This window comes from Nomascus leucogenys, chromosome 3 (genome assembly GCF_006542625.1).
Source record: "Nomascus leucogenys isolate Asia chromosome 3, Asia_NLE_v1, whole genome shotgun sequence".
Taxonomy (NCBI): Eukaryota; Metazoa; Chordata; class Mammalia; order Primates; family Hylobatidae; genus Nomascus; species Nomascus leucogenys.
The window spans coordinates 76,187,809-76,205,052 of record NC_044383.1 but is presented as its reverse complement, the minus strand read 5'-3'; the positions used below and the strand labels follow the sequence as shown (position 1 = coordinate 76,205,052).

General features: G+C 41.7%; 1 protein-coding gene across 1 annotated transcript in view; it reads left to right on the top strand.

Moving 5' to 3' along the window:
- The window catches only part of MDN1 (midasin AAA ATPase 1), a 179,395-nt gene that overhangs the window by 27,105 nt on the left and 135,046 nt on the right, over positions 1 to 17,244 (top strand). Inside the window, exons 6-11 of the mRNA XM_030809472.1 lie at positions 2,519 to 2,761; positions 3,009 to 3,140; positions 5,977 to 6,080; positions 8,792 to 8,906; positions 12,653 to 12,846; positions 13,678 to 13,759. Coding sequence (XP_030665332.1) covers positions 2,519 to 2,761; positions 3,009 to 3,140; positions 5,977 to 6,080; positions 8,792 to 8,906; positions 12,653 to 12,846; positions 13,678 to 13,759 — 870 coding nt within the window. The remainder of the gene's footprint in view (positions 1 to 2,518; positions 2,762 to 3,008; positions 3,141 to 5,976; positions 6,081 to 8,791; positions 8,907 to 12,652; positions 12,847 to 13,677; positions 13,760 to 17,244) is intronic.

Sequence of the window (17,244 nt, the reverse complement as noted above, 5' to 3'; positions counted from 1 at the left end):
CCCGAGTAGCTGGGATTACAGGTGCCTGCCACCACGCCCGGCTAATTTTTCGTATTTTTAGTAGAGACGGAATTCCACTGTGTTGGCCAGCCTGGTCTCAAATGCCTGACCTCATGACCCACCTGCCTCAGCGTGAGCCACTGCACCCAGCCCACCCACTTTTCTTCTTGGAATAAGTTCTGGGTCGTTTCTTGAACCCATCAGTTGGGTTCTGGTCAGTGGTAGTAAAAAAAAATTAAAGTGTAATATACATATAGGAAAATGTACATTGTCTTAAGTGTAGTCAGTGATTATTCATAAACTTCATATAAATAACACCAAACACCCAGTACTTCCAAAGCTCTTTGTGTTTTTTTCTAGTCTTGAAGACCCATCCCCTTCCCCCCTCCCTCTTTACTTCCCACATATCCTGTAACCAGTATCCCAACCTAGATTATGTTTAGGGCATTAGGATTTTAACATAGGGAAAGATTCTGGTTAGAATGGACCTGCTGTTGGTTAGTTAGCAGTGGGGACCCTGGGGCCGAAGTGCAGGGTAGAGTTGCGGTGCAGCCTGCCTGCTAAACTTCTGAGAGGACAACACTGAGGAAAGTTCAAGAGCTTCCAGCTCTGAATTTCTCATTTAATCTTCATATATTTTTAGGGAACCAGCCGTATTTGAGAACTTACTACCCCTTAAAAGTTATAAATCATTCCCCTTTTCCCCCATGTATATTGGATGCATTGTTATTATTAAACACATTTAAGGCCGGGCGCGGTGGCTCACGCTTGTAATCCCAGCACTTTGGGAGGCCGAGGTGGGCGGATCACGAGGTCAGGAGATCGAGACCATCCTGGCTAACATGGTGAAACCCCGTCTCTACTAAAAATACAAAAAAATTAGCCAGGCTTGGTGGCGGGCGCCTGTAGTCCCTGCTACTTGGGAGGCTGAGGCAGGAGAATGGCTTGAACCCGGGAGGCGGAGCTTGCAGTGAGCCGAGATTGCCCCACTGCACTCCAGAGCGAGACTCCGTCTCAAAAAAAAAAAAAAAAATTAAAAGTTTTGATACAACATTTACCATGTTAACATTTTTTACTTTACACGTTAGTTCACATTTTTTGTAGAGACAGTCTCACTATGTTGCCCAGCCTAGTCTTGAGCTCCTAACCTCAAGCCACCCTCCCTCCTCAGCCTCCCAAAGTGCTGGGATTATAGGTGTAAGCCACCACATCTGACTGAGAATGTTTTCGTCTTACAAAACTGAAATTCCTTCTCATTAAACTTACTGGGTGTGTTTTAATATTATTTTTTACTTTTTGTTACAGAAAATGTCGCACATATTCTGAAGTAGAAAGAATGGTGTAGTGAATACCCATGGACCTGATGGACCTGGGTATTCAATAATTATCAATTACATTTCATTTATATTTCTGCATGATTTCCTCACATTATATTACTTAGAAACAAATACCAGGCATCATACTATTTTATATGAAAATATTTCAGTATATATCTCTAAAGGAGGCAAACTTTAAAAATCCCTGGTATTGTTACTATACCTAAAAAAAAAAAAAATTACAACATAAGATGTCCTCTCAGTGTCCATATTTCCCTGATTGTCTCCTAAATGTATTGTGTGTATTTGTGATCTTAGATGGGAAATCCTAGAATATGGGGAAAGGAATAAAAGAAAAATCCAACAGTAGTAGATGAGGTTTGCTCTTCCCCACCTTTGTGCGTCAGCTTTTTTGGCTACTTAAACTTTGGAAGACTTTCTTACATTTGCCAACAAATTCTGCTTCCCTACTTCCCATGGAATACCCTCCCCCCATCCCTCACCCCCAATAAAATAAAAAGAAAAAAAAGTCAGATCCTTGCTTTATTTTTATTTTTATTTATTTATTTATTTTGAGATGGAGTTTCGCTCTTGTTGCCCAGCTGGAGTGCAGTGGCACGATCTTGGCCCACTGCAACCTCTGCCTTCTGGGTTCAAGTGATTCTCCAGCCTCAGCTTCCCGAGTAGCTGGGATTACAGGCATATGCCACCATGTCCAGCTAATGTTTTTGTATTTTTAGTAGAGACGGGGTTTCACCACGTTGGCCAGGCTGGTCTCGAACTCCTAACTTCAGGTGATCCACCTGCCTTGGCTTCACAAAGTGCTGGTATTACAGGCTGGAGCCACCACACCTGGCCCCTTGCTTTATTTTTAAAAATGTATTTATTTATTTTTTTTAGAGTTGGGATCTCTTTGTGTCACTCAGGCTGGAGTGCAGTGGTGTGATCATGGCTTACTATCCTTGAACTCCTGGGATGAAATGATACTGCCACCTCAGCACTTCCAGTAGCTGAGACTATGGGCATGGGCCACAATGCCCATGAGATCTTTAGATGACATACCTTTTGTTATTATAGTTTTGGTACTACTGATTTACTTAAAGAAGTTTGTGTAAGGTTAGTAGAAGGCTTACTGTAGAAATTAACTTACGTTCCTTGGGGGAAGAACTCTTCTTGACATGGCTTTTGTCTTGCCTCTTTAGGGTAGTAATAGGAGTTCTTCACGTGAACAGGAGCTGGCACTTAGGTCTTATGTGCTGGTTGAGTCTGTCTGCAAAAATCTTCAGACCCTGGCTATGGCGGTTGCTTCTCAGAATGCTGTGTTGTTGGAAGGACCAATAGGATGTGGCAAAACTTCCTTAGTTGAATATTTAGCTACAGTGACAGGTAGAACGAAGCCTCCTCAGCTTCTGAAAGTCCAGCTTGGAGATCAGACTGACAGTAAGGTAATAAGGAAATGTTAAGTTTTGGTGGCTTGTCATGCTTTTAAATATTTGCATTAAAATGTTGCTTTTGCTAAGGGAATATAAGAATAGTTATTGGTCTTGCTTATAACTGTTGGGGCCAACCTATGTAAACCTCAAGTGCCTACTTACTTCTACCTACCTATAGAAGATTAACAGTTAATCAAAGGATGTAGCATTGCCACTATAGATATGGTTTTTCAGTAATTACTTTATCTTCTTTCTGCAGATGCTTTTGGGGATGTATCGCTGCACAGATGTTCCTGGAGAATTTGTGTGGCAGCCTGGCAGCCTGACACAGGCAGCCACAATGGGCCACTGGATCCTTCTGGAGGATATTGACTATGCCCCCTTAGACGTGGTATGTCATCTCAGGAAATTCATTGTCCCTTAATATATTTTCCTGTCTTGGAAAAGCATTTTGTTAATAGTGATTCTGGTGATGATTTAAACAAAAATGTATTTGATTAGACATAGTATGTTGCAGGTACTTCATGGTTACTTACCTGATCTGATTTGCGGTCCTGAATTACTTGACTGGTTTCTTGTTTGATAGAGAATCTATAAAATTTTGGTTGTGCTGTTTCCTATAGTAGTTGACTATGTGACCAGTTTCATAGTAGTATTTTCCTCCCTTAATTGAATATGAGATCAACATTTTCCAAGAACAGGTCTGGTTTGGAACATCTCAGCCATGTTACATGTACATTGAGAACTTTGAGATCCTGCTTCTTAGTGGTGGCAGCTGCAGAGGAGTGGGCTGAGGACAAGTGAAGGAGGAGATGATGTAATTAGAGTGTGCTTGCCTTTGTTTAATTAAGAAAAATATGCTGGATTTGCATTTTGGTTTGTAAAAAGACCACTTCTATATACATGAAATTTGCCATTGAGACAATCCATGTTGCCTTTGTATTCTGAAAAGTGACAAAAAATGTATTGCAGGATGAAATATTCTTCCTTTGGACAGATTTTTCCCGAGATTGGTTTTAATTTTCTTTTTCTTTTTTTTTGTGAGACAGAGTCTTGCTCTGTTGACCAGGCTGGAGCGCAGTAGCACGATCTTGGCTCACTGCAGCCTCCGTCTCTTGGGCTCCAGCAATTCTCCTGCCTTAGCCTCCTGAGTAGTTGTGATTACAGGCATGTGCCACCATGGCCAGCTAATTTTTGTATTTTTAGTAGAGACGGGGTTTCACCGTGTTGGCCAGGATGGTCTCGATCTCCTGACCTCATGATCCGCCTGCCTCGGCCTCCCAAAGTGCTGGGATTACAGGTGTGAGCCACTGTGCCTGGTTGGTTTTAATTTTCTTTTAAGGTGAACCTGCTCAAATTAACTGTATATGGACTTTTCTGTCTTGGATATGAAAGAACGAGAGAGAGAGAGTGTGTGCCTGCGTATGTGTGTGTGTGCGTGTTTAGGGAGAGATGAAGGGGAAGGAATAGCTGAAAATAAGTGTGTGTGTTATATCAATGTTTTTAGAGTGTGATGAGGTAAAGATGTTCTGGGGATATTGGCCCAGACAGGGCCTCACAGTTTGATCACTGTGTTCTGGTGTCTTAATGTTCACTTCTACAGGGCTGGAAACTCAGTTTTCTTGAGAAGCCCAGAGCCAAGGCCGACTCCTACCGAGGAGACTTAAAAATAAAACTAAGATGTAAACCACATCTTAGTTTTAAAAATATTTGTTGAGTTTTTTTCCTTTTTAGTGCCCTTCTTCTTGGGCAGTTTTTTTTCAGATATCAGGTTATCTGGGAAGTCATTAGGTTTACTTATTTTTATTTTTATTTTTAAATTATTTTATTTTATTTTATTTTATTTTTTTTGAGACAGAGTCTTGCTCTTGTCGCCCAGCCTGGAGTGCAGTGGTGCGATCTTGGCTCACTGCAAACTCTGCCTCTTGGGTTCAAGCAATCCTCCCATCTCAGCCTCTCCAGTAGCTGGAATTACAATAGGTGCCACCATGCCCAGCAAATTTTTGTATTTCTTTCAGTAGAGATGAGGAGTTTGAGACCAGCCTGGCCAAAATGGTGAAACCTTGTCTCTACTAAAAAAAAAAATACAAAAATTCGCCGGGCATGGTGGCACATGCTTGTAATCCCAGCTACTTGGGAGGCTGAAGTGGGAGGATTGCTTGAACCCGAGAGGCAGAGGTTGCAGTGAGCCGAGATTACACCACTGCACTTCAGCCTGGGCCACAGAGTGAGACTCCATCTCAAGACAAAAAAAACCCCACCGCTTTGCTGTGGGCAAAAGAAAACAAAGGGAACACCTTTTCCTCCACAAGCTACCACTCTAAACCCTAGACACCGCTTCCTCTTCTCTCATTCAGTTGGTCTCCATATCGTTTATTGCCTTTTCCTTATCTCTTTATTCTGTTCTTATCCCACTGTCTTAGCACTGGCTTATTTTATCTACCTATCTATCTTGCCTTTGTTACCTGAATAGTGTCCTTTTTGGCCGTTTTTCCTCTGGAAAGAAATGGAATTATTTCTTTTCTTCTCAGCCTAAAAGCCTCTCGATAACTCTTATGAAAAAGTTCAAAGCCCTTAGCTCAGCACAGGAGGCCTTTTATTACTTATCTCTAAGCCTTACATCTTTCTGCTGCTTCTTAATGCACATTCTACCCTAAACATAACAGAATTCTTGTGCCATGGCTTTTAGATTTATCAGTTTTTTAAAAATGCACTTGCATACTTCTGCCTGAAGTGTATGTACTATTTTTCTTTCACCAAACCTGGTTAATTTCTGCTCATTCTTCTTTAAGATTCAGCAAATGTCACTACCTCTGGGAAGACTTCACTGCCCTGCTTCTAAATCATTCTATTCTGATTCAGAACCCCCTCTATCTTTATATATGACTTTGTATACTCCTGGGGTACACTGATTATGCTGTGTAGGAATTTGCATGCCTGCCCTCTCCCATCAGCCTCTAGGCTCTAAAGCCTTGGTCCCGTCTGTATTCTTGTGTCTTGCTTGGCTGTGATCCATAGGAGGCACTCGTGAATGTAGAGTGTATAAATTGTGCTGGAGTGTAGGTGATTCAGACGTTCCCACCTGCATGTTGACCCCAGTTTGGACTATGAGAGCTGAAGTTTGCTTTAAGGGTGTGTCTGTCATTTTGAGAGAGGGTTGTTTTGTTTTGATTACTTCTGTCTTAATAGCTTTACTTTATCAGTGCGGTTATTGTTACCTGATTTAGGTTTCTGTGCTGATCCCTCTCTTGGAGAATGGAGAGCTCTTGATTCCTGGCCGAGGTGACTGTCTGAAAGTGGCACCTGGATTTCAGTTTTTTGCAACCAGGAGGTATGTACTAGTAACCTTTCTGTTTTCACTCTGGAGCCACTTACTCATGAGTCTACATGCTGAGCCAGAAGTCCTGTAATAGAGTTCTCTGGGTCTACTTCAAGCAAGGTTAGTTGGAAGTGATAACAGGTCTAACCTTCTCATTCCTGATTATTTTTAATGAAGATAATTTATAAAATAAGAGGTTCCCCCCCCCACTTAAAAATAAGTAACCAGTTTAAAACACTTCACCTTATTTCATGTTTTAAAAAATAATCAGAGGTGAGGTTATTGTCAGATAGCCCAGGGTTTGAGTCCTGACCCTGGTACTTAGTACCTATGTATACCTTGTCTGGTTATGATGGGGTTAATAATACCTTCTTCAAATGGTGGCTGTAAAGAATAAGTGAAATGACTTGTACTAAAGACCTGTCACAATAAATGCCCAGTTAATGGCTAGCCATGATGGTGATAATGATAGGTAGATTTCAGGCAATTGAAACATTAATTGGATATAAGCATGAACAAAGGCACGAAAACTGAGCATGCTTAGTGTATATTCCTGCCTACATTTTAAAATTACCTGAAGGCAGTGGTTTATTTCTTACTGCTAGTCTATACCTGCACAGCTTCTTCAATGTCTTTAAATGCCCATGAGTGAAACTAACATCATTCTATAGTTAATGATTATATTAGTGTTTACCTCAGTTAACATTCACTTCTGCATGGAGTGTGGAGCTAACCCGATAGTATTCAAGGAATACCTTCCTAGACCCAATTACTCTTTTTTTTCTTGAAATGGGATCTCACTGTGTTGCCCAAGCTGGTCTTGAACTTCTGTGCTCAAGCAGTCTTCCCAGCACAGCCTCCCAAGTAGCTGAGACTACAGGCACATGCCACTGTGCCCAGCTGACCCTGTTACTTTTTTTTTTTTTTTGAGATGGAGTCTCGTTCTGTCACCCAGGCTGGAATGCAGTGGTGTGATCTTGGCTTACTGCAACCTCTGCCTCCTGGGTTCAAGCGATTCTCCTACCTCAGCCTCCCAGGTAGCTGGGATTACAGGCACCTGCCACCACACCTGGCTAATTTTTGTATTTTTAGTAGAGACGGGGTTTCACCATGTTGGCCAGGCTGGTCTTGATTTCCTGACCTCATGATCCGCCGCCTTGGCCTCCCAGTGTGCTGGGATTACAGGCATGAGCCACCGTGCCCGGCCCAATCCTGTTACTTTTGTTTTAAACATTTATTTATTTTTTAGAGACAGTGTTTTGCTTTGTACCCAGGCTGGAATGCAGTGGCTTGATCATAGCTTACTGTAACCACAAACTCCTGGGCTCAAGTGATCCTCCTGCCTCAGCCTCTTAAGTAGCTAGGACTACAGGGGTGCACCACCATGCCTGGCTAAAAACAAATTTTTATTTTTATTTTTTAGCGATGGGATCTTGCTGCATTGCCCAGGCTGGTCTTTAACTCCTGGACTCAAGCAGTCCTCCCACTGTGGCCTCCTAAGTGTTGGAATGACAGGCATGAGCCACTGTACCTGGCACTGTTAGTTTTGATAGACTTTGATTTTTATTTTATTTAATTAATTTTTTTTTTGAGACCGAGTCTCACTCTGTCGCCCAGGCTAGAGTGCAGTGGCATGATTTGGCTCACTTCAACCTCTGCTTCCCGGGTTCAAGCGATTCTTGTGCCTCAGTCTCCCAGGTATCTGGGACTACAGGCGCGTGCCACGATACCTGTCTAATTTTTGTGTTTCTAATAGAGACGGGGTTTTGCCATGTTGCCCAGGCTGGTCTCGAACTTCTGGCCTCAAGCAATCCACCTGCCTCAGCCTCCCAAAGTGTTGAAAGGTGTGAGCCACCACGCCTGTCTTATTTTATGTTTTTTTAGAGATGAGGCCTCAATTTGTTGCCCAGGCTGGTCTCGAACTCCTGGGCTCAAGCAATCTTCCTACTTTGGCCTCCCAACGACTGACATGAGCCACTGAGCCTGGCTGACCTTGATTTTATTTATAGAGATAGTGAAGTTCTTCCCTGGTAGATTCAAACACTTCCCAGAAAGACCTGGGGCATCGTGGAGAGATGTTAGACAAACTTATGATCTGATAAACCTGAATTCAAGTTTCAGTTCTGCCATTTTCAGTCACAGTTGAGTGTATAAGGGCCGTTCTTTCCTTCTCTTCCATTTATGGCAGAAGAAAAGAACGGCATCTTCCTCTCAGGACAGTTGTGAGGACTAAGTGGCTTATGCATAAGCATGTACCTTCCCCAGAGTGTATGTTTAATGTATATTCCTTCTCTACTTTTTTCTCTTCTGGAAATTTTTAATGGTTTTAAGTACTGTAGCTTCTGGTAACAAGCAGCGAACTTAATGTTAATGCTATGAGCCTTGGATTATGCTTTCTCTTTCCTGAAGTTATTTATGCCTTAAGGAAGAGGAACCTGTCATTGAAATAAAAACATTTACCTTGTAGAATTGTTTGCAGTGATTTGAAAATATTTGGTTAAAGCACTATCACTACTACTTAGGAGAAGAGCCAAACATGGTTTAACTGTCAGCCTTTCATATGTCATCTGTCCTGTAAGTCCAACAGTGTAGTATCTGGAAACAGAAGGGATTATGAATATTTTTCCTATGTGAGACAGTGTACAGCAAGTAATATCCAGAGGCACAATTCAGGATTAAAATTTGGAATTTTGTGTGACTGTGTTTTTTATTTTGAAACGTAGACTCTTGAGCTGTGGAGGAAATTGGTTTCGTCCGCTAAACAGTCATGCTACTTTGCTAGACAAATATTGGACCAAAATTCACCTGGATAACCTGGATAAGAGAGAACTGAATGAGGTACGTGGGTCTTAGAAAGTATCAATGCTGGCCAGGCGCAGTGGCTCCCGCGTGAAATAGGAAATAGTATAATAAACCACCAGAACCCTCATCAACCTAAATTTTACAGTCTGTGTGCTAGTATTTTACTGTATTTGCTTCATCTATTATTTTTTCTGTGCTAATATATTTGAAAGCAAACTCCCAGCATATATCTCTAAAAATTTAACGGCATTTTCATATATAAGCACAATAACATTATTATACACAGTAAAATGAACAGTAATTCCTCAGTATCATTGAATTCTTAGATTATATTCAAATTTTCCCAGTTGTCTACAGAGGATCATTTTACTAAGTTGATTTGAAGTAATGTCTTTCACACTTAATGGACATTTTGATCTAGGCATTAATGAGAATTAAGGTAAGTTACTTTATAAGTTTTCTACATTGATTCAGTTTCTAGTATTGTGGTTATCCTAGATCAGTAAGAAGTATATTACACTTGACTGCACTCATGCCCCACTTCCCTTGTATGTCTCACTTGGAAGATTTCCCTTCCTCAGTGCTTTATCTAGGAGAGTGGCAGACAAAGCATTGTCAGTGGTCATTCAGACATGGAAGAGATGCTTTTCCCTTTATTGATGTAGGTATGTAGGTAGATATGTGATACCAAACAAACTTCAATTTTTTATTTTTATTTTTATTTTTGAAACAGTTTCGCTCTTGTTGCCTAGGCTGGAGTGCAATGGCGTGATCTCGGCTCACTGCAACCTCTGCCTCCTGGTTCAAGCAATTCTCATGCCTTAGCCTCCCAAGTACCTGGGATTACAGGTGCCTGCCACCATCCTTGGCTATTTTTTTTGTATTTTTAGTAGAGATGGGGTTTCACCATGTTGGCCAGGCTGGTCTCAAAACACCTGACCTCAGGTGACCTGCCTGCCTTGGCCTCCTAAAGTGTTGGCATTATATGTGTGAGCCACTGTGCCTGGCCACAAACTTCAAATATTTTTTCCTACATTTTCTTTTCTTTTTTTTTTTTTTTTTTTGAGACGGAATCTTTCTCTGTCGCCCAGAATGGTAATCTGTGGCACGATCTTGGCTCGCTGCAACCTCCGCTTCCCATATTCAAGTGATGCTCCTGCCTCAGCCTCCTGAGTAGCTGGGGTTACAGGTGCATGCCACTATTGGGGGAACCCACCCCCAGTATTTCAACATAGGTTCTTTCTATTTTCCATAAGTGTTGGCTGGCTGAGAAATAAAGAATACAAACAGAGGAATTTTACAGCTAGGCCGCCAGGGGTGGCATCACATATCGGTAGGACCATGATGCCCACCTGAGCCTCAAACCAGCAAGTTTTTTAAGGGTTTCAAAAGGGGAGGGGGTGTAAGAACAGGGAGTAGGTACAAAGATCACATGCTTCAAAAGGCAAAAAGCAGAACTACTAATAAGGGTTTATCAAAGATCACAAGGCAAAAGGCATAAAGCAGAACAACTGATAAGGGTCCAACAAAGATCACAAGGCAAAGGGCAAAAGCAGAACTACTGATAAGGGTCTATGTTCAGAGGTGCACGTATTGTCTTGATAAACATCTGGAACAACAGAAAACAGGATTCAAGAGCAGAGAACTGGTCTGACCACAAATTTACCAAGGCGGAGTTTTTTCCCCACCCTGGTAAGCCTGAGGGTACTGCAGGAGACCAGGGTGTATCTCGGTCCTTATCTCAACTGCATAAGACAGGCATTCCCAGAGTGGCTGTTTATAGACCTCCCCCAGGAATGCATTCCTTTCCCAGGGTATTAATATTAATCTTCCTTGCTAGGAAAAGAATTTAGCAATATCTTCCCTACTTGCACATCCGTTTATAGCCTCTCTCTTCAAGAAGAAAAATAATGGCTCTTTTTGGCTGACCCCGCAGGCAGTCAGACCTTATGGTTGTCTGTCCTTGTTCCCTAAAAATTGCTGTTATTCTGTTCTTTTTCAAGGTGCACTGATTTCATATTGTTCAAACACACATGTTTTACGATCAATTTGTACAGTTAACACAGTTATCACAGTGGTCCTGAGGTGACGTACATCCTCAGCTTATGAAGATAACAGGATTAAGAGATTAAAGACAGGCATAAGAAATTATGAAAGTATTATTTGAGAACTGATACATGTCCATGAAATCTTCACAATTTATGTTCCTCTGCCGTGGCTCCAGCCGGTCCCTCCATCTGGGGTCCCTGACTTCCCGTAACATGCCACCACGCCCAGCTAATTTTTTTATTTTTTATTTTTATTTTTTTATTTTATTTTATTTTTTTGAGACGGAGTCTTGCTCTGTCGCCCAGGCTGGAGTGCAGTGGCGCGATCTCGGCCCACTGCAAGCTCCGCCTCCCGGGTTCACGCCATTCTCCTGCCTCAGCCTCTCCGAGTAGCTGGGACTACAGGCGCCCGCCACCACGCCCGGCTAATTTTTTGTATTTTTTAGTAGAGATGGGGTTTCACCGTGGTCTCGATCTCCTGACCTCGTGATCTGCCCGCCTCGGCCTCCCAAAGTGTTGGTATTACAAGCGTGAGCCACCACGCCCGGCTAATTTTTTTATTTTTAGTAGAGACAGGGTTTCACCATGTTGGCCAGGATGGTCTCGATCTCTTGACTTTGTGATCCACACACCTCAGCCTCCCAAAGTGCTGGGATTATAGACGTGAGCCACCACGCCCAGCTTAACTGATTTTATATCTTATTATTATTATTATTTTATTTTTTGAGAAAAGGTCTTACTCTGTCACCCAGGCTAGAGTGCAGTGGTGCACTGCAGTGGTGCTCAGCTCACTGCAGCCTCAACCTCTCAGGCTTAGGTGATCTTCCCACCTCAGCCTGCCAAGTAGCTGGGACTGACTACAGGTGTGTGCCACCCTGCCCAGCAAATTTTTTGTAGAGACAGGTTTTCACCGTGTTGCCCAGGCTTGTCTCGAACTCTTGGACTCAGGCAATCTGCCCATATCAGCCTCCCAAAATGCTGGGATTACAGGTGTGATCCACTGTACCCTGCTTCTTTTACATGCTTTTCATTGAGAAATTACATAATGGCCTTACCAGAGCTGTGTTTGAAATTAAATAGTAATTTAAGAATTCTTTAATGAATAAATTCTTTATGGAGTTGGTTGCTTATATTTTGGTTACTTGGAGAACCTTTTAACATGACTTCTACCCCCGAAACTGTATTATAGATGGTGAGATTGCCAGATAACTGAGTTTTGAGTAGGAAGAAAATCATCATGATTGAGTGAAATAGGTGGGTGGGAGCAGGAGTGAGTAAGGGGGAAGTTCTTATTTTTGGTAAAGTTGACAAATTTCATTTCATTTTTATTTTTATGTTTTATTTATTTACTTTTTTTGAGACAGGGTCTTGTTCTGTCACCTAGGCATGATCACTGCTCACTGCAGCCTTAACTTCCCAGTCTCAGATGATCCTCCCTGCTCAGCCTCCTGAGTACCTGGGACTACAGGCACACGCCACCATGCCCATGTTTGTATTTTTTGTAGAGATGAGGTTTCACCATGTTGCCCAAGTTGATCTCAAACTCCTGAATTCAAGCAATTCCTCTGCCTTGGCTTCTCAAAGTGTTGGGATTACAAGTGTGAGCTACCGTCCTCCAGTGAAAAAATTTCATAGAGAAATCCATTTTTTGGCTGACCAGTTTCAACAGTAGTTTGTGTGCTTTTAAAAATTACCATGCTGGCTGTTAAATTTTCTTTTTTTTCCCTCTGTCAGGTTCTTCAGAGCAGATATCCTAGCCTATTGGCAGTGGTTGATCACCTGCTTGACATTTATATCCAACTTACTGGAGAGAAACATCACTCTTGGAGTGATAGTTCTGTTGGATGTGAAAAGGCACCTGAAGAAGTTTCAGAAGCCAGAAGAGAAAACAAAAGACCAACCCTTGAGGGAAGAGAATTATCTCTAAGGTACTGAACTAAACAATTTTTTCTTTTCTTTCTTTCTTTTTTTTTTTTTTTGTGAGACAGATTCCCGCTCTGTTACCCAGGCTGGAGTGCAGTGGTGCAGTCTTGGCTCACTCCAACCTCTGCCTCCTAGGTTCAAGGTTCTTACCAGCTAGAAGTAAGTAGTCAGGTTTTGAAATTATAGGTTGCTTTGGCTGGGTGCGGTGGCTCATGCCTGTAATCCCAGCACTTTGGGAGGCCGAGGCGGGCGGATCACGAGGTCAGGAGTTCAAGACCATCCTGGCCAACATGGTGAAACCCCATCTCTACTAAAAAAAAAAAAGTATAAAAATTAGCCCGGTGCAGTGGCAGGTGCCTGTAATCCCAGCTACTGGGAGGCTGAGGCAGAGAATTACCTGAACCCAGGTGGAGGTTGCAGTGAGCCGAGATCACGCCACTGCACTCCAGCCTGGGCAACAGAGTGAGACTGTCTCAAAAAAAAAAAAAAAAAAAAAAAGGAAATGGGCATCTCCTCATTCTGATCTGATTTGGTTGCTCCCCTCCTTTCCTGCTACCTTGTCTGGCATGGATGGCAGAGTAATGAGTTGATAGGTCACTTCCTGGAATGGGTGAAGATTGGGAACTGTTTTTGTTTTGTTTTTAAATTTTACATACAAATTCAAAGAGGGGAAGGACTGGGAACGCTTACTTACTGGTTTCCCAAATACCTTTTATGTAAGCATTGTCAGAAGAAGAGAGTTATCAGGTATGCCCAGACTTAAGTGGGTCAATAAATTCTGATGCCTTTGATGTCTTTGGCCTGTGGTCTTTTCTTTTCTTTCTTTTTTTTTAAAGGGATCTGCTGAATTGGTGTAATAGGATTGCCCATAGCTTTGACAGTTCATCTTTATCAGCATCATTAAATATTTTTCAAGAGGTAAGATATAGTTTTCCAGTCTTTTTTGTCTTGGTTCTGTAAGGCTATTGACTTCCGTTGTTATTTTCTGTGTTTTGATTGCCATTAGACTTTTTTCTTTTTTCCAAGTATAGTTTATTATTCCTTTTTTTTGAGACGAAGTCTCTCGCTCTTGTCCCTGAGGCTGGAGTGCAATGGTGTGATCTCAGCTCACTGCAGCCTCCGCCTTCTGGGTTCAAGCGATTCTCCTGCCTCAGCCTCCTGAGTAGCTGGGATTACAGGCACCTGCCACCACCCCTGGCTAATTTTTGTATTTTTAGTAGAGACGGGGTTTCACCATGTTGACCAGGCTGGTCTCGATCTCCTGACCTCAAGTGATCCACCCGCCTCGGCCTCCCAAAGTGTTGGGATTACAGGCGTGAGCCACTGCACCCAGCCTGGTTTGTTTTTCTTAGCTAGTTAAAACTCAACTAACGTGGCATTAAAGCTAATTGAATGTAATACATGTTTTGTGGTTTTTGAAACAAATTATTATTAATTTCAGAAGAAGTATAGTTTGATATAGAGTAAAACAGATAGTGAAATTAAAGGTAAAATGAAAGAAACTCCCGGGTAATAATAAAGCAATGTTTGTTCCTATATATAATTTCTTTTTTTTTTTTTTGAGACGGAGTCTCGCTCTGTCACCCAGGCTGGAGTGCAGTGGCGCAATCTCGGCTCACTGCAAGCTCCGCCTCCCAGTTCACGCCATTCTCCTGCCTCAGCCTCTCCGAGTAGCTGGGACTACAGGTGCCCGCCACTACGCCCGGCTAATTTTTTTGTATTTTTAGTAGAGACGGGGTTTCACTGTGGTCTCGATCTCCTGACCTCGGTGATCCGCCCGCCTCGGCCTCCCAAAGTGCTGGGATTACCAGCGTGAGCCACCGCGCCCGGCCTCCTGTATATAATTTCTTAGTCTGTTTGATAAATTTGTAACTATCTGATCCCTCTACTTTTCTCAGTAAGGCTGGCTGATGTTGGTTGACTGAACCTCTTTGTAAGACAGCATAAATCCAGGATGGGTTTCTAATGAGGGTGGTAGACTCTTCTGACTAATTCATCCATTGTTAGTATCTATGATGGGAGCATGTATGTGCACAGGACTTAACCATTCTAGTGGATATTATTACAGAAGACCAAATGTAAAGGTGGAATAAGAACAAAAGGAGTTGGATGTTCTTTTAGAAGTAACTCTTTTAAACTATAGTATGGTAACCAGAGGAATTGTTATCTTCTACTCTAAAATATATTTCTACTGAATTTGAGACCAGCCATTTCAAATGAATAGGGTATATTCTTTTGAGAACTGGCAAATTGTTTTTGTCCAGCTCTTTTCCGCACTTATTCCATGCAGACCAAATACCTTTATCAGATATCAGCTCTACTATAATTTATGTTACAGTTAATTTAACAACTCCACCTATATTTTCTTGTTAGAACTAAATTGTGATTTCTCTAAGGACATTGAGAAAATTTTTTTTTCCTCAAAAATGTTTACAATCAAATTTGTTCAGAGGAAGAGCCCTCTGTTTCTGTGGGCTCTATGTCTGTGGAGTCAACCAAACTTGGATCTAAAATATTCCATTCCTGTCCTTAAGGTGGACAGTAAAAAGCAAGTAAATAAATAAGATATTTCAGGGGAGAAATGATGATTGTATTGAACATGTATAGACTTTTTTCCTTGTGATTATTCCCTAGACAATACATTGTAATAACTATTTACATAGCATTTACATTGTATTAGGTATTATAAATAATCTAGAGTTTTAAATAAAGAGGTTGTGCATAGATTATATGCAGATTCTACATCTGTAAAACTTTTTTTCTTTGTCTTACTTTTCTACATACTGACATGGGCCCTATGCCTTTTTTATTTATTTATTTATTTTATTTATTTATTTGTTTTGAGATGGAGTCTCACTCTGTTACCCAGGCTGGAGTGCAGTGGCATGATCTCAGCTCACTGCAAGCTCCACCTTCCAGGTTCCTACCATTCTCCTGCCTCAGCCTCCCAAGTAACTGGGACTACAGGCACCCACCACCACGCCCAGCTATTTTTTTTTTTGCATTTTTAGTAGAGGTGGGGTTTCAACGTGTTAGCCAGGATGATCTCGATCTCCTGACCTCATGATCCACCCGCCTCAGCCTCCCAAAGTGCTGGGATTACAGGCGTGAGCCACCGTGCCTGGTCACCCTATGCCATTTTATATAAGGGACTTGAGCATCTTCAGATTTTGGTTTCCGTGAGAGGTCCTGGAATCAATCCCCCAGGAATACATAGGGATAACTGTATTACAGTAGTAAATCCTATATTTTTAATATTGATGTTCGTAACTTTAGATTTCTGGGTGTAAGTTTTCCTGCTTATTACTGAATTTTAGGGGTGCCATTATTTGGGTCTTTTTGCATCTTGTAAACTGACTTTACTTAGAATTACGGCTTTAAAATATATTTTAATTTTAAAAGGACTAGATTCTTCTTGTTAAAAAACAATAGAAACGATGATGGAAGAAACTTAACTACTAACTCTACCACTGAGACAAAAGCAGTTTGCAGTATTGGGGGCCTATTTTCTCTCTCTCTTTTTTTTTTTATTAGTTGAGACAATGCTGTATATTAAATGTTGTATTCTGAGTATTTCAACTGTCAGGACAAAAATATAAAATACTTTTAAAAAGGATGAAAAGATAGATCAGATTGTAACTGCCCAATGGGTTCACCTTGCCTGCTGCCTAGACAGAGACAATTTATCATGACGGGAATTGCAGTAGAGTAATTCATGCAGAGCCCGCTGTATGGGAGACCAGTTTTATTAGTACTCAAAGCAGTCTTCAAGAGAGCTTAATGAATACTAGGCTAGCCATATGGGAAATGGAATTGTTACTCAAATCAATCTCCCTGATAACTCAGAAGCTAGGGTTTTTATGGATAATTTGGTGCGCAGGGTACTAGGGAATAGGTGCTGCTGATTGGTTGGGGATGAACTCATAGGGATGTGGAAAATGATCTTGTATACTGAGTCTACTTCTGGGTGGGGTGACTGAGTCAGGTGGGGTTAGTTAGTTGCCGGAATGCAAAAATCTGAAAATCACCTCAAAAGGCCAATTTTAGTTTCTACGATAGTGGTGTTATCTACAGGAGCAGCTGGGGAAGTCACAAGTCTTGTGACCTCTGGCCACATGACTACTGAGCACTAAGGGATTATAGAAACTACACCTACCTTTTAGCAGAATTCAGGCCCCTACCATAATCTTAATCTTGTGGTCTTTCATTAGGTTTCAGTCCCTAAGCAAAGAGGGGGTTAGTTTTAGGGAGGGACTATTATCATCCTTGCTTCCAAGTTAAACTATAAACTAAATTCCTACTATGGTTAGCTTGGCCTATGCCTAGGAATGAGTGAAGATGGCCAGCCTGTGAGGCTTAGAAGTAAGATGGAGTCAGCCATGTTAGATTGCTCTGTCATAATC